Here is a 21,868-nt window from a genome sequence, read left to right as displayed (position 1 = left end):
CATGTTCTTCTTTTGACTTAATAATCTTCAATCATGGTCCACTTACTTGCTGAGTCATCTTTGTCGTCAAACAAATTGAACTAGTGATGAGTCAATATGCTAATTAAGACAATGAACTGCTTTTGAAAGCTCTTAGAAAAAGCAGTCAGTGGTCCTTGACTTAGGATCATTTAAAGAAATCGATTTCATGATTAATTTCACAATGTTTTTTTCTCCCCTGTTGTTTGCATTTAGCATACATGCACATGATTATCCAGTTAGTATGCATCCCCTTGCTGCAGACAATGGAACACAGCCAATTGATCATAAACATGATTTAACAGCAGCTGATTACATTTCAGTACATGATGCAGACATGATGCAATATGCTGTCACCTAATAGGCTTTCATTGCCAGATGGAGGGTCCTTTCCTTTAGCTGAGCAATTGTGTGTCACAGACTTCAGTCACCAGAATCAGGTGTCATTCATGCATTAAAGGTTTTACAGTACTTATGTAAGCACACAGACTGTGTCTCTGCACCAGCGCAACAATATTAATATCTTTGCACGTCTTAGGTCGGCAAACAGAGATCCAGAGATAGTGTCCTCTGAACACAGATCCTTATCCTAAAAAAGATGTAACTGAGGCTTTGTAGTTGGGCCTCTATCTAGATGTCTCCTCCCAAAGCTTTCAGTTAAAAAAATAAAAAAGGAACTTGCTCACATTCCTGCAGTCTTTTATCAAGCTCTAAAAGCTTGTTCAGTGACAGGAACATCAGGGACAACAACCATTTACTGTTACTGTTCCATATTGTGAATAAGTCAGGATACAGATTATTTGCTGTCAGGGACTGTGTCATGGAGGCAGGGCTGCGAGAATGATTATGGATCCACTGTCATCTAGAACTTATGACGGATATGATGGAGGGCACCGTTTCACAACAGCATCCATAAAGCTTGAATGGAGATTCTGTAGCAGCTTGAAACACACAAATACACATAAGCAGATGGTCATGTTGACAATATTGAACTTATTTTAGCTTAAGTTTAGAATATAATTGTTTAAATATCAACAAACCAAGGTTATTTGACAAAAAAATAACACATTTCTTTATATTTTTTAATTTGAATACAATTTAAAACTATCTTTGTATTTTTTATACAGGGACAAAATAAAACAGTTTTGATAAAATTGCTGAAATGGTAATAAAAATGCTAATAATTCTTATATTACTGTCATTTTGCTGACAATTTGAAGCAAATTTGGCACAAAAAAAAACGTACACTAAGACCATTTATTGTACATTTCCAAACGGTTTTAGTTATCTCATGGCCATCGTCAACCGTTACATTTTCAATAATGTTTTAAAGACTTTCAAAATGTAAGTAAACATAATGAATGTTAATCAGTATTAGGCATTACAATTTGGGATGGCTTTTGCAAGTGCAATTTAAGTACATCTAGGAGCCTAAATGCAGTTTGTTGATGTTTTGACTTCAATAATTCAGTTCATATTCAAAATGACAGTCATCAATAAATGTATCATTGAGTTAGAAGGAATGAGAAGGAATATGTACAGGTTTAAGTTGTTACAGTTCATATTTACAGTAATGTGTTAAGTTAGTTACTTATTCACATTACAAACGTGTGTGGATAATTGACATAATGTCTCATTTATATTACATCTGTAATATTTGGAAATATGTACTATGATTGTGGCATCTTAGTCACTGTGTGCCTTTTAATTTATTTTTGGTTCACTCATGGGAGGAGTTTCCGGGGTTAATCTCGGGTCAGTCAGGAAATGCAAGAGTGGAGCCACACAGTTTTTTGAACTCTCTCACTCTCTCTCGATCTTTGGAATAATTGTGTAACTTTGTAAAGTGACATTCTTTTCTGTGCTTATGTTTCTTGAATCGAAGTAAACGGTTGAATTTACCGAGTTGTCCTGTGGATTTTTTGATCTGGATTACGACGAGGGAAATTGTTACGAGCGTCAAGCTAAGGCTGCAGCCATAGGAAAGCTACATTACACATTAATGCAAGATAGATCAGAGACAAATATGTTGTCATTTACTTGAAGTTCACTTCAAATTACCTTGAATTAATAACATAACCTTTTCTGCTGAAGGCGGAGGCTCATTAGCGTGCACAGAATAGAACATGTCCTTCCCAACATTGTGGTGATTAAGATTTGATCCCGGTCTCTTGTGTTGTGTTACAGGGTGTTCTTGTCAACTCTTTAGGACGTGTGTGTGTGTGTGTGTGTGTGTGTGTGTGTGTGTGTGTGTGTGTGTGTGTGTGTGTGTGTGTGTGTGTGTGTGTGTGTGTGTGTGTGTGTGTGTGTGTGTGTGTGTGTATTGTGTGAGAAAGAAGGAAAGAGAAATGAGAGAGAGATGTATGGAAATTGATGAGAATGAGTAAAGGGAAAAGAGCCAGAGCACCTTAACAGTGTGATAAGCAGAGCGGTCCCCGTGCTCTCTGTTGTTCTAATGTTATGTCTCACTGAGCAAATGTAAATGTATCGTACACGCGTAAAAACAACTGTCTCTAGGCTGGCTGTGTCCTTTAAAAAGGGCACGATGGCTCAAGCTAATGGTCGACGGAACCATCCTCGACTGCCTGTTCTTTAACAAAGGAGCTGCTGTTTACATGATGTGTAATAATGATATTAATCTATTAATACTTATTCAGAGTATGTATGGATATCTATAGGGACACAGGGATATATCTATAGGGACACAGGGATAACTTAAAGTGCTTTTTGAAGCATTATATGTTGTGATTCTACATTTTCCCTATCTCATTTCGTATTATGTTGACTTGCAGGAACTGTTTTCTTGCCTTCTTACCTTTCTTATTCTGGTAAAGAATACGTTAAACCTTCAGTGTCATTCCTCACAGCAGCCCATACATCAGCATGCAATCAGCATGCAGGGCTGATGAATACATTTCCTTGAAGCTCTGCTCTCTTTCTTCCACCGTGTCTCTTAACTTTGTCGACTTAATTTATAGCTTTTATCCACTTAAAACATTTCTTTACATTGTCAGCAGTGCTGCTAAGGAAAGTCTGTTTTGCAGACGTTGCTATTATTGTGCTGTTGTAAGGACTTGTCCCCTGATAGTCTGCCGGCTTAAGGTCTCGCCTGGACTTCAGCCAACACATCTCAGCAGCTGTTGGCTTGTCAGTGGCTTTTTTCTACAATCGTATAGAAGTATTGTTTGATTTCACATAATATTATTCCTGCATTGTCTAGACCTGAAATGCTTATTTAAGAAATGATTGCAATTCCTAAAAATAAACTAAAATGTTGACAGGAGAAAGAAGAATGAATATGTCTCATGTTTGCTTTGTATTCTGGTCTGTTGCGTGCCTTTTGCAGTTGGAGTATTTGTTTATATTTATAAGTAAATGCTGCTTCCAATAAATCGTACTTTTGGATGTTCAGGGCCTTCCTCCAAATTTGCATCTTGTTTATCGACTTTACTCTAGCTAAAGTGCTTTGACTGTGTTTAAGATTACACACTCACAGGGAGAGTTGAGTTGGTTTGCAGCCGTGGATCCGTCCTGCTCTACTACTGCCTGGCTCTGAGATTATGTTTGTCCCCATTAAAGGGACCTTGGGTGTTTCACCATGTGAACACCCCTGAGGCCGCAGTCTGTGGGCAGTTTCTTCATCCCCCTCCCACGTCTCATAGGTCAGCCAGGGATGGATTCAGTGGGATGTGCCGGGAATTCATGGATTGTAAGCAGGATGTGAAAGCCGTGTTTTGGGGTGCTGCTGTTTTTATTGTGCCTTTGTGTCAGAAAGGTTTGTGCGTGGGTGTTTTTATGTTCTTATGATTTTTTTTTTCTGTGAGGTTTTGGTCTATTACCCTGCTGCTCTCAGAGATAAAAATAAAAGAGGACAATCAGTCCTCAATTTGCAAGGTTATTGCTAAATCCTTTCAAAGACAGACAAAGTGAGCAGTAATAGGAAGGAGTTCAAGAAGTTTTGAAAGGATGGGATTTAAACAGCTGCAAAGATAGTTCTGTTTTGGTTTGTAGTCTGTATACATATTTGTATTCATATTATTGATTTGATATTGGTAAAACCTCTTGGTGCATTAGCCAGAATAACTGAATCGGAATAACATTGATTCTCCTTAAATAAACAGAGGTCTTTTCTACACAAGCCGCAGCGACACTTTCCAATTATTGATTGATGGCGACAGTGACGCCAGTCTAAATTAAACATGGGAAGAGTCCCAGACTTTCTTTTTGTAAATGCAAATGAATTGATCACAACACAGTAAGATATAGTGGCTTTTGGGGAAACGACCCAACAGCTTAATGTAAAAAATGTGCATGATGTAAAACCAATATGTCAAAGTTAAAGTAGTGTCCTCTTCAGTGTCGCCCTCGCATGAAAAAATAAGGTAAAATTCCCAATCATAGAAATCAACCACAAGGACAAGCAAGTATGTTAATAGGTGTGAGGACAAAACCATTACATTGACAATGACAGGGACAGTCAAAACCAATATGAGAGAAATGTAGCGACTTTGGCCAGTGGCGGGTCCACAGAAGCTAGGTCAGCCCCCGTGTCCACTGAGATCATCGTGTGAAACAAGAGTGGGCAAACAAACGGACGCACTTTAAAGAACGATACATCCAGCTGCGTGCACACTCACGCAGAAGACTGGCGGACACTGTTGCTTTGCAGCTGGCAAGAGGCAAATCTGGACTCGTCCAAACTGTCATCTCCCATTTTATCAGAGTGACACTAAAGTTAGTCAAGAGACTGATGGTCCAGAGATAAAATAACCCCTCACATTTCTGAGCAGCACCACATTCACACCCTACTGTGATAAAACAGCGGGAGAAAGGCTCTGAAAAGAGGGAAACTGCATACATTATCTGACACTTTCTGATTTCAGCATTTGCTGGCCAAGAAGTAAACACAGTAATAGCTTCACATTCAATAAAATAAATCCAAACTTTTTAGAATCTGACCTTTTTATTCTGTCTGAGCAATGCCTTTAGGAAGATCATGTTACTTATGCTGGTTAAATGTATTGTGCTTCTACAAATGCAGTTCCTGATAACTGAAGGCAAGTGAAAATGCTTCATGTTTGTCAACCTCAATGTAGTGCAAGCGTAAAATTCAGGAGATCAACGAAGATTAGCCTTTGGTTAATTCTGGCGCTTTTACAGCAATGTTGATGAATGTGCACTTTCCCTGTTAAACTAATAAATAACCCTCAAAATAAAGTCATTGGGATTGGTCTGATCACAACTTATGGCAACATGTTGCGTAAGTGAAGCCTTCAACCTGCTGGTGGTGATAGAGGAAAAACCAGAGTCTCACCAGAGTCAGTGGGCTTCATCCTCTGCGGACCATGACTGACTTAACAGTTGTATGAACATCTATCCAATGGTTGTAGAGATACTTCAGTCCAGAACAAAGTGGGGAACCATCTGAACAATAATATTTTCCCTGCTCTGATTACCAAGTAGATAAAACAAAACATAATACAGTCCTTTAAATACATGTTATCCTTATCTAAGCTGCAGTCCAATATATTTCAAGGAAGTGTTTTTTTGTTGGACAACCAAGCCAACGTAGCTGTCACCATGCAAATGGGTTTCTTTGGCTAAGATGATCATCAACTCAGCCATAAAATTACAACCTTAATTGATATTGGTAAATATTTTACATCATTACCTTTATATACTGCTTTATTTTACATGCCATTTACTCACCCACGGGAAATGATCGCTGAAAATATCAGAATGTCGTTGTCGTCATGGCCATCTCTACACAAAAACAGGTTGTTTCTAGTTGAACAAAAAGCAGCGTTCTGTAAAACAGCGTGGTTTGTCAATTGTCTTTTATTTGATTTGTATGAATATCCGCCAGACTGAGAAATCAAATCCCATGAAAGGGTTGAAGCTGCAACTAATCTGACTTTTTAATGCTCACTTTATTGTGAACACTGAGGCCTCTGAAAGGTCACATTCCCGTTTTGAAGTTCAAGTTAAATGTTATCTCCATCTTTTTTCCACGGGACTTTTTAGGCACTTATTCAAAGCTTTGACACAATACACAATGTCAAAAGTGTTCTAAGAAATACAGGGCAGCAGCGCATGCTAAAAAATAAAGTCATTTCTAAAGTGGCTGTCATTGTCGAGAATGTTTCATCCTCTTTCACATTCAGAAATGCTAAGTTATGTTGTATACTCTCTATGCCAGGTAGTGTAGTACAGCATTATACCATACTTTACACTTTGTCTCTGAAACCTGTCTATATAGGAGGCACCTCTTTATCCCTATGTATCTTGTTTTTTAAGACTTAACATATTGAAATAAGCGTAAATGTTTCCTGATCTGTTTCCATATGAGTTTGCAGTTGATGCTGTTAATGCAGACCTTTTTTAAATTGGAGAAGTACAAATGATTGGTGTTAATTAAAGCATTAATTCTGTTAAACAAGAAACTCAGAGCAACCCATTTGTTTGACTGTAGTTTTACTTATCAATTGAATGATGTCTAAATGTTCATTTTACTGAATTTATCAATTGAGATATTAGGAGTACAAGCTGCTTCACTATTTCTAACCCAACCTTGATTTGATTGTGCCTGCCACGTTCCTGATTGGTATTAATCTATAACTAACCAGCTTTAATATGAGAATGGTAGCAGAGCCTAATAGGATCTGAATCAATATTTGATCATCAATGTTTTAGTTCTGACATGGAGTAACTACACTACAACGTCGCTCCTCTTAATTTTAGTATTGAAATGAGTGGATGATGGATAGATGGTTGTGAGAAGGTCAGGGAGAGAGTGAGGAACAAAGAGTAGAGGAGGGGGGGGGGTGAGGCCGGGGTCAAATGGAAATGTTGTGCTGATGAGTGAGCCTGGGGTCATTTTAAATGACCCAGGGATGCTTATAGGAAGTCTCATTTCTTCCCATCCCCCCCATTATAGATTCTCTAACAAGACATTAGAGGGTAGAAGGAAAAATGGGTTCCTATAAAGTATTAAAATACAGCTTACTGTCGGTATAAACAGGAGCCATTAAAGACAGGATCCTGTCTATTTGCTTTGCTTCGCCTCTCTGACTCGGTCCTTATTCATCTTCATCCAACACTTGGTGTCTGGTTGCCATGGCAGCAGCGCTCGCTCAGATCTTGGACGAAGCTGCGTCTTTTATTTTTTCATACATGTAACTAATTCTGCTCAGGCAAGTTTCAAGATCATTAGAACAGCATATCTGAAATTGGCTTTGGTATTTGCGCTAAAGGTCAGCGGACGTACGATACGTTTTATTACAGGATGAAAAAGGGAATGCGAACAAAGTAGCTGTGTGTGATGTATGGGCCGGGTTCGCAGAATCAATATGGCTGCAGAGTTCTCTATTGTGCTTAGTGGGATGGATTGGTGTACACAGCAACACATAATAGGGATCCTTATTAAGATCCAAGATGTGGGACTGAACATTTGTGTGTGTTTTTAAGGTAATCTGAAACAAATCTATTCAAAGCAATGCATCGTTATTTTGGATAAGCTACAAAATAGCCTCGGCCGCTACTAGGGATATTCCTGTTGCTCAATCAGACTGTTGAGTATCTTGTTTTGGAACGATCATTTTAATATGTATCAGGTCTTGTGTGCAACAAACTCACATACCTTAAGGTAGTTAAAGTTCATTTAAAAGTTTCCTGTTTTATTTTTTAAAGTGTTCACCCCGTCTGTTTTTACTTCCTGTCTGTGTTTTGCTGCTTGTTTGATTACCTGATTCTGTTCAGCTGGAGCCCTTGGGTTTTTTAGCTTCCCTGCCCAGCTGTTTCTTGTCCTTGTGATTAGTCTATCATGGTTGTAAGTTTTCTGTTAGTGGTGGTCAGGTTTTTGTTCGTTGGAGAGTTTTGTTACTAGTGTTTTGCCTTACCTGCTCAGCCTGACTAACTTCAATGAAAGGTTTATGTTTAAACCTTGTACGTCCTGCATTTGGGTCCACCCTGCTCCACTCAATCATAACATTTTCCTGGCTGCATTTAAATATATCACAAAAATAGTTGTACTTTTGAACTCATATTATACCGCAGTTAAGTTTAAAGAGTCCTATGTTACTAGGGGCAGATTTAGAGACAAAGAGACAGATTTAACAACAGCTGTTTGCTCTGAAGATGCTTTCTTCACTTTGTTAAGCCTGAAAATCCTACACCAATTCAACCTCATGGCATCTTTTTGTTCAAGTTTGCTGTAGAGGAAATTGTAAAACAACAACCCTGGTGACATTACTTGGGTTGTTTTCCCTTCAAGAAGACATAGCATTTTACACCCTGTTATTATTGGCTCGATGGCTCCTTATCATGGCTTATAAACTGACTTCCTCTACAACATCAGGAGGGCTGTTTGGATGTTGTTCATAGTATTGATTCAAAATGCACGGGAGTAATGCTGGCAGGTACAATACACTCTTAGTTAGTGCTTAATGATGCAAATACTCTCGTCAGCAGTCGAAGTCAAGTCAATAATTGGCACATGAGCTGTTCCGGAAGCATCCATTTCTCCACTCACCACTGACCCCACCCCTTGAGCTACTGGTGGAGCATTGCCTTGGAAACAAAAAGCTGAGCTGAAAGGGGCGATTGGGACATTGGGGGGTGGGTTGCTTTACAATGATAGCCAGTGGGCCATTAGACTGGGTTCTTTGGAAACCTACATCCTGCATCCACAGCCGTCAGAAAGCCTGCAGGAAACAGGTCAGCTAACAAAGCCAGAGAGAGAGAATGAAGGAAGGAGATTGAGGGAAGATGGGAGGAGGGGGAGTCAGAAGTTGATAAGCTGTACTGTTCTTCTAGGTACCAGCTGCTGCTCAATGGCAGACACAAACACCTCCCAGTGAGCCGCGCTGCTCCACACTGACACCTCCCAGAAGGCTTCCTGTCGGCCACTCAGGAGACTGACTGAGAGCTGTCACCCAGGCAACAGCCCGCGGAGCTGCAATGCATGTCTCATAGTTTACAGAGAAAATAATTTCGTAATGATGAGATCTTTTTTCAAAGAAGTTTTGTCATGTAGAAAGTTTTTAAATCTCTTCCACATATTTTATTTATGGTAATTTTGTCTTCAAACAAGTGGAGCTGTGGAGGAGGAATCTAATCCATGAGGCTCATTTCTTAAATTCCTTCCAGAAAAAGAAATGACATTTAAAGCCTCATCACTACATTTAGGATTTAGGATTTTATTAGGATCCCCATACACTTCCTAGGTTTCACACAAAACGCATACATGTACAAACACTTATAATATATTGCACAACAGCTGTTAAAATACATCAATACACATAATGAGATCTTATACTTACATGGTAGAAAATGTGTTTACAGGCGAAAGGCTGGTGCTGTGAATGCTCTACATGAAATGACATGCCGAGCTGAATATTTTCTGCAGTGTGGAAAGAGCTGGAATATGTTACCTTGGCAACAGTCAGAGGGAATGAAACCACATCATGTTGTTATGGGCTGCAGACAAAGCTCTCCGAAGTTATGAAACACTGCCTACGCTCCATAAATGTACAGTTTGTTGATACTTATGTATTTTGCTTTCCTTAATTGTTGCAGGGTCCAGCCTCGTGAAGCACATCTGTGTATTTTATAATACCTTTAACCTGAAGATATCCAGTGGGATTGGTGTGAATAGGAATTTAGCTGAGGGCTAAACAGTGTATTAATTAAGACCAGAAAAGAAGACACAATTGTTTTTCAGTCAGAGCCTCAAGTTAGAGCCATCTTGGATTCAAGCAGATATGTAAAAATGAAAGGGTAAGATATTATAAGTGAGAAAATAAATGATTTGATTTAACAGCATAGCTTGTGTAGCCCTTGCTTCAGTGTGGGAAAGATTGGAGGATTTTGAAATGACTTCAAAGTCAACACATTTTTGTTTAATGCTTCAAAAATGTCTTCTGCCTAGGATTAGCAACAAACAACTGCATTGGTTTTGTTTGAATGTCTAGTCGAATAAAGATTTGGTGTGCATATTTTGTTTGAGTCAGTTTAAGAGGTGCCGAAGAGGTAGGCTAATTTACTTTCATTTGGACCGAGCCAGGTTTATGCTAAGCTAAGCTATCCAGCTGATGGCAGCAGCCAAAACACTTGGTGTACAGAGATGAGAGTTGTTTCAATTTCGATCATGCCCAAAAATAACTGTCCTTACCATTATATATCCTCATTTAGACATATGAAGCGTGGCAATGTTATACTGCAAAAACATTACAATATGAAGCAGGCTGGAGATGTGTGTTGCGTAATGAGAGCATGAGATTTTGACACTTGAGACGTTGATTCCCCTCATATCGAACACTCGTCAAATTGTTTTTTTGAATGCTAGAAGTGATTTGTTCCTATAACCCTAACCAAGCAGTTTTATTTGCATTAATTATAGCGTAAACAACCAGTGGTCATTCAGAAATCCTGCATAGATCAGTCATATGGCTCATTTCAGAAGGCACTCAAAAACCCCACACTTTGTCCAGTTCATTTAGAGTTATAACAGGTAAAAATCAAGCCGTGCAACTATATCAGTGACATATGTGCTCAAGTTGCTCTGACAGAAGAGGTGGTGGCTTTAAGCCGCCTCGCCAACTGGTGACAAATCAGTTTTACATAAAAAGCCCAGAGGCGTTTTTCTCTGTGGTGAGAACAGGAGTGTTGGAGAGGGTGAGATATCTAACAGTCACCTCTGTTAGCTGTGACTGGACTGCTGATGATCATCACCAACACAGTGATGCGGTGTGTGTGTGTGTGTGTGTGTGTGTGTGTGTGTGTGTGTGTGTGTGTGTGTGTGTGTGTGTGTGTGTGTGTGTGTGTGTGTGTGTGTGTGTGTGTGTGTGTGTGTGTGTGTGTGTATTAGGGTTTAACTGATTCATTTCTTTGTCAATGCACTGGTTCTCTGGTGGTCTCCCATTAAGTATCAAGTAGTGTCGTCCACTGCTGATACAACAATCTCTCTAATGAGTAAAAAAAATCCTACTTTTTCTTTACTTTTTAATGGTTATTTTTCAAACAAGTTCTTAATTAAATAGCTAATGTATGACCGTTTTAGATGTTCAGGCTTATTTGATGTCAGCTAAATCTAGATGTCTTATTAGCAGATAATTTATTCACATTTTATCTTTGATCAGTGACAGAGCAGCAATGTAAACAGTGGTGGAGATGCCTTCAGTGCCACGGTGGTGAAAATGAGGTCAGTTAATTGGGACGTCTAAATATATATATCACAGGGTGCCCTTTCTCCTCGGAAGGTGAAACACTGAGCCAGAGTTACTGCTGCGACACATTTAACACACTGTGGTGATAACGAGGTGATCAAGACCTTATAATGACCACATGGTGCCTGACAAGTGCGTATAGATCTGTGGAACAATAAATAAAATAATACATTGCTACGGGGACTATATTACCCTATGCAACTCAAGACAGGACATTCAAAAATGCTTATAATTCTGTATAAATTATACATTTGTGGATAAATGATATGTTAACTGTCATGCACTCTACAATAATAATGTATACACCTTTATTTATTTCAGTAAAATGCAAAAACAATTATTGCAATGTTACTTCAGTCAGCCTTTTTTTTCTATCTTTGCTTGATTACTCTTCCCAACATGATGACTTGATTAAACATTGATTTAACTCAACAAATAAATAAACCACACACACACACAAATAATCTGAAAAAAATAATGAACCAATTAATAAATAAGTAAATTGCACAATCAAGAGAAATGAAATGTTTACTTTCTCCGTGTAAAAAGAAGTCCTTTCTTTGCAAATATTTTGACACAGTTGGATTTTAAAGCTAACCCTGATCACATGACCAACTAGAGAAAGGTCTTTTTCTTTAAACAGGACATATTGAGTTCCTTTTCAGGTTTATATACAGTGGGGCAAAAAAGTATTTAGTCAGCCACCAATTGTGCAAGTTCTCCCATTTAAAAAGATGAGAGAGGCCTGTAATTTTTATCATAGGTATACCTCAACTATGAGAGACAAAATGAGAAAAAAAAATCCAGAAAATCACATTGTAGGATTTTTAATGCATTTATTTTCAAATGATTGTGGAAAATAAGTATTTGGTCAATAACAAAAGTTCATCTCAATACTTTGTTATATACCCTTTGTTGGCAATGACAGAGGTCAAACGTTTTCTGTAAGTCTTCACAAGGTTTTCACACACTGTTGCTGGTATTTTGGCCCATTCCTCCATGCAGATCTCCTCTAAAGCAGTGATGTTTTGGGGCTGTCGCTGGGCAACACGGACTTTCAACTCCCTCCAAAGATTTTCTATGGGGTTGAGATCTTGAGACTGGCTAGGCCACTCCAGGACCTTGAAATGCTTCTTACGAAGCCACTCCTTCGTTGCCCTGGCGGTGTGTTTGGGATCATTGTCATGCTGAAAGACCCAGCCACGCTTCATCTTCAGTGCCCTTGCTGATGGAAGGAGGTTTTCACTCAAAATCTCACGACACATGGCCCCATTCATTCTTTCCTTTACACGGATCAGTCGTCCTGGTCCCTTTGCAGAAAAACAGCCCCAAAGCATGATGTTTCCACCCCCATGCTTCACAGTAGGTATGGTGTTCTTTGGATGCAACTCTGCATTCTTTCTCCTCCAAACACGACGAGTTGAGTTTTTACCAAAACGTTCTATTTTGGTTTCATCTGACCATATGACATTCTCCCAATCCTCTTCTGGATCATCCAAATGCCCTCTAGCAAACTTCAGACGGGCCTGGACATGTACTGGCTTAAGCAGGGGGACACGTCTGGAACTGCAGGATTTAAGTCCCTGGCGGCGTAGTGTGTTACTGATGGTAGCCTCTGTTACTTTGGTCCCAGCTCTCTGCAGGTCATTCACTAGGTCCCCCTGTGTGGTTCTGGGATTTTTGCTCACCGTTCTTGTGATCATTTTGACCCCACGGGGTTAGATCTTGCGTGGAGCCCCAGATCGAGGGAGATTAGCAGTGGTCTTGTATGTCTTCCATTTTCTAATAATTGCTCCCACAGTTGATTTCTTCACACCAAGCTGCTTACCTATTGCAGATTCAGTTTTCCCAGCCTGGTGCAGGTCTACAATTTAGTCTCTGGTCTCCTTTGACAGCTCTTTGGTCTTGGCCATAGTGGAGTTTGGAGTATGACTGTTTGAGGTTGTGGACAGGTGTCTTTTATACTGATAACGAGTTCAAAAAGGTGCCATTAATACAGGTAACGAGTGGAGGACAGAGGAGCTTCTTAAAGAATAAGTTACAGGTCTGTGAGAGCCAGAAATCTTGCTTGTTTGTAGGTGACCAAATACTTATTTTACCGAGGAATTTACCAATTAATTCTTTAAAAATCCTACAATGTGATTTCCTGGATTTTTTTTTCTCATTTTGTCTCTCATAGTTGAGGTATACCTATGATGAAAATTACAGGCCTCTCTCATCTTTTTAAATGGGAGAACTTGCACAATTGGTGGCTGACTAAATACTTTTTTGCCCCACTGTATGTATTTTGTGCCTCTACTGTGACATGTCTCCATGCTTTAATGTTCAAAAAGCTCTTTATTTTTCTGATACTGCCTGTGCTGCTGCACGTCTTTTCACCCTCTGTCTGAAACCAGAGCCCAGTCTGCTCTGATTGGTTACCTGGCCGGCTCTGTTATGATTGGACAGCTCAAAATGCTCCGCCCCTTAGCCTATTACTTGCAATGTGTTGTAGCGCTAGCCAATAGAAACGTGATTGTTACATAGTGACGTCAGTATGCTATGGAGTTAAACACATACATCCAATGGAGGCGTTTCAGGCAGGTGGAGAGTGTTTGGGAGAGAAACTCTGGATTTTAGCCTTTGTCGACAAAAAAACAATAAATAACACACTACAGGAAAGTAGTGATGCATGGCCCTCTTTTGTTCCATGATGAGAGCTTATTCTCATACCAACGTGACTCTCTGCCCTACACTGCTCCCATGTATACAGCTTTCACATTCCTTTGAAATGACTGGTTCATTTTCAAGCGGAAATTCTAGACCAACGAGCTTACAGACCAACAACCACACGCAGACAAACATGCAAGTGTACATGTGTATATTGTGGGCAATGCACTATTGTCTGTAACTACAATGTCAGGATTGCAATTCCCCAAGTAGACAGTGTGTTTATCTTACGTTCCCAGATTAAGTGAGAACTGAATTTCTTTTTTTTTTATATTATCAGAGGGAAAACTGGGTTTGGTACAGATACAGCAGTGAGCCATAATATGATTCGTTTCATCATTTTGGTCATGGTGACAATTTAAGGTGACCTTATCAACAACAAAAAGAAAATAAAGGTTTACTCAGTCATTCTTATTTTTTTCTAAGTTTAGATGGGGGGGTTGAGAGTATATGTTCCCTGGTTTCATTGAAAAGCGGTCAAATGTGACGGAGGCTTAATGGCTTTTTCCACTATGGTCTGTGTTTCTAAACGTTGCTGTTTATGGCTGGCATTTCTTCCTTAATTAAACATTTATCAATTCTCTATTGGGCACACAGATGTCTTGCCAATTCAAAAGAACACTTGCTCTTCCTTATTCTGACACATTGCAGATCCAGCAAAATCCCCTCTTAACGGCCACTGCCTGGACAGACGAGTGGTGCATGGCTACTGGATGTGAATTACCATATTTGGTAATAAAGTAACATGTTGTCAAACTGTTCACTTTGGCCTAAGCTGCTGCACAGTCATGGGGAAATCCAGTCTCTAAGCATGAGCTCAGAGAGTTTTAATCCCGGGCAAATTTAGCAAGCGCACCAGCGAGAGAGAGCCAGCTAAAGAAGCTTTAGAAACATGACAATGGACGGATGTGACACATGGACAGGAGGAAACCTTACAGCTCTGTTGGCTTCAGGGGGCTGCAGTGAAGTGTGCTGGAATATATAATTCTGTTCTGTGATGTCAAGACAAGGAACAATGTTTTCCTTTTGTAACAATGTGAGCTTTGCACGGCATACAAGTCCCATCACTGTCATGCTGTGCAACATAGAATATGACATGAACTTATGTGAACCTCTGTTTCATCTGTATGAAATGCTGGAGAACACAGGAGGATAAAAACTCTATTGTGTATAAGATGTTCTATTGGAGTGACAAACTTTATACATATCCATCAGCTTTGTGTAGACAGAGACACTTATCATCGTCTCAAAATCAATGAAAGCAAACTGATTTGAACAGAGGACAATCACTTTTAGAAAAGGATTTCTTACACAGTCCACATTTCTTTACATATCCAATAAAGTTGTTACAGTGACGTGGATGTAAAGTCCAGTATAATCAGCATATGTAGCATCTATACAAACTACAGTACTTAGTAAGGGCACCTTTCTTTTATGTAAGCATTTTCTTGTTGTACTTGGTTTCGTTCTAACTAAAGGCTAATTCTAACTAGTTTATACACTGTTAGGTTTAAACTACAACTATATATCATTATTAAAGATGTTGCTGTTCAATTATTATAGCTAACGAGGAAGGGAGGATTTACCCACAGGGAGCTGGGTTTGGCATAATAGGTCATTCCTATTACATTGACTCTATTCCGAGGCAAAAAAAAATGGATTGATGAAACTAAATGAAAGTCAAACATGTTCATTTTTCTCATTGGTATGAACCGACTGCCCTGACTTGTTTGACATGTTCCTTCTGAGGAATGTTTCGTCCTCCTCACTGATCTATACAAAATCATTTTCCAGCTAGATTGGAACAGTTAAACGGACGATACGCGTTGTGTTCTATTAGCTCGCGGTTAGACAAAAGTGAAATTAGATTAGTGAGCTCTGATCTCTCCGTGGCCTCATCCCCGGACACTGCCTGCTGCTAAAAAGATTAGGAACGGTGCCACAGACTGATGGAGGTTATCGGACTGCCGTTAACGGTTTGTCCCGGACTACTGTGATGAACATTTAATTGCTTGAGTTGATGGAACGGTAAAGATTTTGGCAGCACACACATACTGGCGCTGGATAAAAGCTGGCCTTGCCCCCATTTATTTTGGCCAATTATAGATGAGCTTTGCATTTTTTTGGACTCTGGGGGTTGAAAGACAGCGAGAGTTGAAGTAGCCTCAAGGATAGAGAAGCTGATTTTTTTGACAATGGTAGTCATTTGTATTTTGGCTCACTTGCCAAGAAGTACTACATATAGAATGGCTGCCAAGTACACATTAACAAACAATAATTAATAAAGGTTTCATTATTATTATATTTCATTATTGATTGGTGAAAATCATGTTTAGGCTGACATCTTAAGGTTCAACATCTCCAATTTCATCACCTCGGATGGGCCCATTGGCATCAAATACTAGAATACCCATAAGCTTTAGCACCCACTGCAATGGAGATGTGAATAAGAGCTGTGGCGAAAACACCTCGTCACTGTGCTGGGAAGTAAATATCTGAAATATACCCATTTTGGTATTTAATCTGAAAGTCGATTGATTTATGACTTGTTTTATTTTTTGAGTATTATACTTTTTTATTAAATAACCAGATATTTTGTAATCAGTTGCTTTATTGTTGTATCCAAGCTATTGACATGCCCTTTCAGTCACCTTAACTAAGCAGCAAATCAATTTGACTTTACTTAAGGAATCACTGTTGTCCGAAATAAATCCTTTGACTTCTTCATGGTCCAAGTGAGTATTTCCTGTTCAGCACAGACACAGTTGGTGAAAAGAGTAAGACAAAATACTCCGGAGTGCTGGGTACATTTGTTAGAGACGCATTTTAATAAGCTGCCATTCATTTTGGCCAAAACTTCACTGATGAAGCTGATCGGTGCTTCACAGGACAAGAACGAAGCTGTTAAGAGTACTCACTGGGTACACAATTGAACGCTTTTAACATAAAAATCAGTAGAGCAAAGCTTCCATGTGAATCTGTTGTTCACATTCTCCCATTTCCATGTTGCTAAGACCACAGCAGCCCCTCTTTATGCTTCCCAGCATGTTCGAGTCATCAATGATATCTGCCATGGTCATAACAGAAGTGGCAGAGTGCCTACAGTACTACAGTACTTACACCAAGCTAGCTATTATATGATATATGGACTCCAGTTCCCTTTGTCAGCAAGTCATCCTGTTTATATTGTCCAAAAGGAAAGGACTCATTAGATTAATTACATTGGAGGACACATATGTCCAACTCAATAACCCTGATTAGCTTACATTCAATCAATACCCATTTACAAGCAACATGCCAATCTGCTGACCCTGGTACAATGTTTAAAAAATAACCTGCAACCTCGGGATTACTGAGACGTTCAGTATTCATGTTTATCTTGAGTGCACAGTACCCTTTTCTGCTCTGTGCATAATGAATGTTGGACGCCAGCAAAAGGTATTGTACTGTATGTACCTGAGAAGGGGGCATACATTATTGAACAAAGGTGATTGTGCAGAGTCAACAAGATGTGGATGTAATGCAAACAGTCTGATGCCAACACACAGCACCATCATACATGCTGGTTGCGTAACATAAAAGGATCCTGCTGGAATGCTGATCACTTAGGTCTAATGGCCTCCAAAGAATGTGTATTAAATAGGGTATATGAGCTACCCTTGACACATACACTGTCTATAGGTGATGGTGAAGCTGCGCACTGTATCTGCCCTGTCATTTATTCCCATAGGAGAAGCCTGAAATGGTTTTCTGCCTGAAAAGAATTAAACAGCGCCATTTCAGCATCCATAACAGCGTATCATGGTACAGCATAGATGGAAATCCAATATAAAGAATTGATGTGCGGTCTCGGTGATCGCTTGACATACTCTACATCGCCTATTCCTACTTTATCAAAAAGTCATAGGGCAAGTCATAAAAGTTTCACACAGTAACAAGTGTAAAGAGGACCTTTTGCAGTTGAATGCAAGCACTCCCTTGGCAGAGCTTATGGAAAGCTATCTATTAATCAGCCGGAAGAAGAGAAAGTGGCGGCCCTTAACAGTTGTATGCGGCGCTAATGTGCTTCAAAGGTTTGTCATGAATGTCTGGGATGTGTACATTATTGTGAGTTATGGAACAAAGCTGTAAAATCTTCACGAATAAATGAGAGAGTTTGTTTCTGAAAGGAAAAATGTCAAAGTCTTAAGCAACCCAGCTAACAATCCTCTTTCCTTTGCTTCAGTCTGTTCACAGTTCTCAAGAGGTGTGTACGCCATCTTCGGATTCTACGACAAGAAGTCTGTCAATACCATCTCGTCATTTTGTGGGACGCTCCATGTATCCTTCATTACGCCCAGCTTCCCTCTGGATGGGAATCAGCAGTTCATCATCCAGATGAGACCCGATATCAAAGGGCCCCTCCTCAGCCTTATTGAGTACTACAAGTGGGACAAGTTTGCCTACCTGTACGACAGCGATCGAGGTAAGTCAAGTACACCATTGTTTATCTTCTGAAAACGTCTTTCCATTTGAATCCCCATGGGTTGCCACAAATTGAGCGCTATGCATCGTGGAACCACCATACTTAAAAACAGAGCTGTTTCTATGTGTTTCCTTTGGAAGTTAATGTGGGAGTGAATGACAGCGTCTAATGGAAAACACGGACTAAAGCTACTGATTATTTCTACGTTGATTGAAAATAGCAAGTTTCTCATATGAACATGACCTTTCCCTGAACAATACAATTATGTCCTTTTAAAAGGAGGCAATCATTTGACAGAAATTGCGTTCCACACTGCTTCCATTCAGAATAAAGACTAGTTCTGTGCAACACTAGTTCTATGCAACACAACACAGGTAAATCCAGGTTAAGGGCAATTTGGTTCCCAAAAAAGAGCTTGCCACATAGAATCAACTTTAACACCCCATGTGTTTAAAGAGTGTGTTTTACGTAATATCAAGGGGAGGTGAGAGATTCAGAGTCATCTTTGACGTACAGTAGAGGTGATGTGCCCTGCAGATGGGAACTTCCACCCTCGTACTACATAAAGGTGTTGTTTGTTCTCATTATGAGCACCAAAAAAGGGACTATCTGCCTGTGTTACAGTAGTTGTTTGATGAGAAAATTGACCTTTCTTTTTACTATACCAAATGAGAGTCAGAACCATTGAAATGATGACATCTGAGGTCATTCACTTGAAATCAGCTGGATGGCTTCTGACTGTCAAAGCTTCAGCAACCAGTGTTTGCAAATCGTTGGTTTTCAATTTTATATACACTGTATGTATGTAAAGATATATATATGTATACAGCCACGGGATAAATGAAGAGACCACATTAGCATTATTATTGTCTCTTGTTTTGTAATGTATAGGTATGCATTTCTCTGTGTTGGAATTCAACAGGCACTGGAATGGTTGCCTTACATGTAGAGATAAAGATTTAAGAACAATTTGGAGTGGTTTCTTATTTTTTTCCGGAGTTGTATATTTCAATAGGTACTGTATATGAACAGGCATTCACTGATTTGTTTACAATCAACAAAAAACACTTTAGATGTGGGAGCAGTACACAATTTGAATAGGGTTAAATTAAAAATGAGATTGAGACGTGTGGTTGTGTTAATGTGTTCCCACATTCATTGTTCTTCAAGTGGATTGAATATTAAATGTTTTTTAATCACAGCTGTACAGATTTGTTTTTCTGCACAGGTTTGGTATCTTGATCCTTGAGTTACTTGCTCATTTTTCAGCTCTGCACGGCTTCACATTTACTCAGTTAACACCGAGTCACAACTGGGAGCTACCCATCTCTAGTACTTTTGGCCTCAGGGTTAATGGCGCATTTTAGTGAGGAGACAGATCCCTCACACAGACAGACATACCGACAGCTGCTTGCCTCAGTCTCGAGAATCATCGTCTGTCCATTTGTTAGTACCATTATTACACTAATTATTCAACAATCTTCACACTTAATTAAAGAAAAATCCTTCATTTGGGAGTTAAAAAGTGTGTGCTTAGCCTCTGCACCTGGTATAGCTATGAAGAATGAAATCGTGGACGGATTTTATGCAAGATGAAAAATTATTCATGCCTAAACTGTAATATCCAGACTTACTTCATATTCAAATCTTTTCCGTCTGTATTCTTTGATCCCTTTCATCAGGCTATGTTTTTCAATTCAACACTGATACAAGTCTGGAGATTTTAAATTAGGAGATCTTTGATCTCTGAATGGTTCTCCACAGGGCTTTATCTGCCTTAATATTTAAGCATTTATTTCCACTGTCATGTATTGTCTGAATTTCTACACATCATGGAAAGTCGTGTAAAGACAGTGACGGCCAAAAGTTTAGAGAACAAACTTGTGTTGCTTGTGTGTTCTCTCTCTTTGCATGTGCTAATTGTGATTCTGTGACTTGTACCCTTGGAGAACAACTCGTGCAGCACAGAGGCACCGTCCAGAAACCGAAAAGGAAATCTCCTCCAAAGTTACATTCTATTTAAATACTGTAGCTGCATTGGAAGAAGAAGACCTCAATAGTATCCAGTATCAGGAATACTATTATCAAGTCTTTATTTTATGTCTTGTTGGGATGTTTCTGCATCATGATTGGGAGTTTTAGGTCCAAAAAAATGACTTTGAAGGTGCTGAATTCCAAAAAGTGGCATAGCCGGACATTTACGTAATACACTTAATGGCTCAATGTAAAAGGAAGGGGAATCACTACTTCCTGTTGAATGCAGTGTAGTGTGGCTCAACAGGGATTAAGTGCATTTCTGCTCTGATTTACCTTAAACGTATCATATCCCATAGCATAAACTCTCCCACTGCACATTTCCCCTCCATATCCAATTGATCTTTGTACAGTAGCTATCTCTGTCATGCTGTACCCTCCCTCTCATCTCTTTCCACATGCTTTCCTCCCAGAATCCATTGCTAATCTTCCCAGTGAGCGTCTCTGACTGACGACTGAACCAAACATCTTACCTTTCCCAAATCAGAGGACCGGTTCCAACCCGCTGTTTTAGATTGTCCTCATGCTAATGCTAGCTCTGACCTGCTGTCCCTACTGTACGTCCGCCATGGCACTAAAGGGCCTGTTGTGCATATTTCATCATTGCATGGCTGTCTAATTAGGTCAGTGTGATCCACTCATTCCCATGGCAACTGCAATGTGGAGGAAGACAGAAAGAGAGAGAGAGAGAGAGAGAGAGAGAGAGAGAGAGAGAGAGAGAGAGAGAGAGAGAAAGTGACTGAGTGGGTCAAAGAGAGAGCCGGAAGACAAGAGGCAGTAGAGTTGCCACTGGTTATGATGAATTATATTAATACATTGAGACTAATAGATGTACCAACACCATTGTCTGCTATTGCCAGCAAGTCAGTTTAGATAATGAATGCATGTTTGTGTGGGCGGAAAGGCACTATGAGTGTTTTGTATTCTGTTGGCTTAATGCAGACTATTTGAAACCCGTAGTCTGACCACATTTTAGTACTGGACTAATAGGAAATAACAGAAAAAGAAAATGATCATTAAAGGTTTTTGCAACCACCTTTCATCCTCATTCCTATAAAAGAAGCCCATTATTCCGAGGAGCTGTGTTCGATTCTGCATCTCAGAATTTATGTCAATGTCAATGTTTAATGGCAATGCAGGGTTTACCATTTCGTTAGTGCGCTGGACTCTTCCCTTTCCTACAATTAAAACATATTTTATGTAACTAAAGCGTCGACCTTACAACTTAACCTTTACTCAGTTTGTAGGCATCCATCCTTATCAGTCTTTTCCGTTAAACTAAGTAGGATGAAACCCTCTTTGTTAGTCACATACATGCACACAGAGCACACACAGTGACATTTTTCCTATGCATTTAACCCATCCTAGTACTAGGAGCAGCGGGCAGCTATTGTGCAGCGCAATGGGGAGGGGGGTA

General features: G+C 39.5%; 1 protein-coding gene across 7 annotated transcripts in view; it reads left to right on the top strand.

Moving 5' to 3' along the window:
• The window catches only part of gria2b (glutamate receptor, ionotropic, AMPA 2b), a 46,905-nt gene that overhangs the window by 5,484 nt on the left and 19,553 nt on the right, over positions 1-21,868 (top strand). For all 7 annotated transcript variants that reach the window (XR_010165135.1, XR_010165134.1, XM_063876311.1 and 4 more), the window contains exon 3: positions 18,178-18,417. Coding sequence is in view for 5 of the 7 variants with exons in the window: in XM_063876311.1 (XP_063732381.1) it covers positions 18,178-18,417 (240 nt within the window). In the remaining 2 variants the exon portion in view is untranslated. The remainder of the gene's footprint in view (positions 1-18,177; positions 18,418-21,868) is intronic.

The sequence above is a fragment of the Eleginops maclovinus genome, chromosome 23 (genome assembly GCF_036324505.1).
Source record: "Eleginops maclovinus isolate JMC-PN-2008 ecotype Puerto Natales chromosome 23, JC_Emac_rtc_rv5, whole genome shotgun sequence".
NCBI lineage: Eukaryota > Metazoa > Chordata > Actinopteri > Perciformes > Eleginopidae > Eleginops > Eleginops maclovinus.
This window is presented reverse-complemented; position numbering and strand designations above follow the sequence as displayed.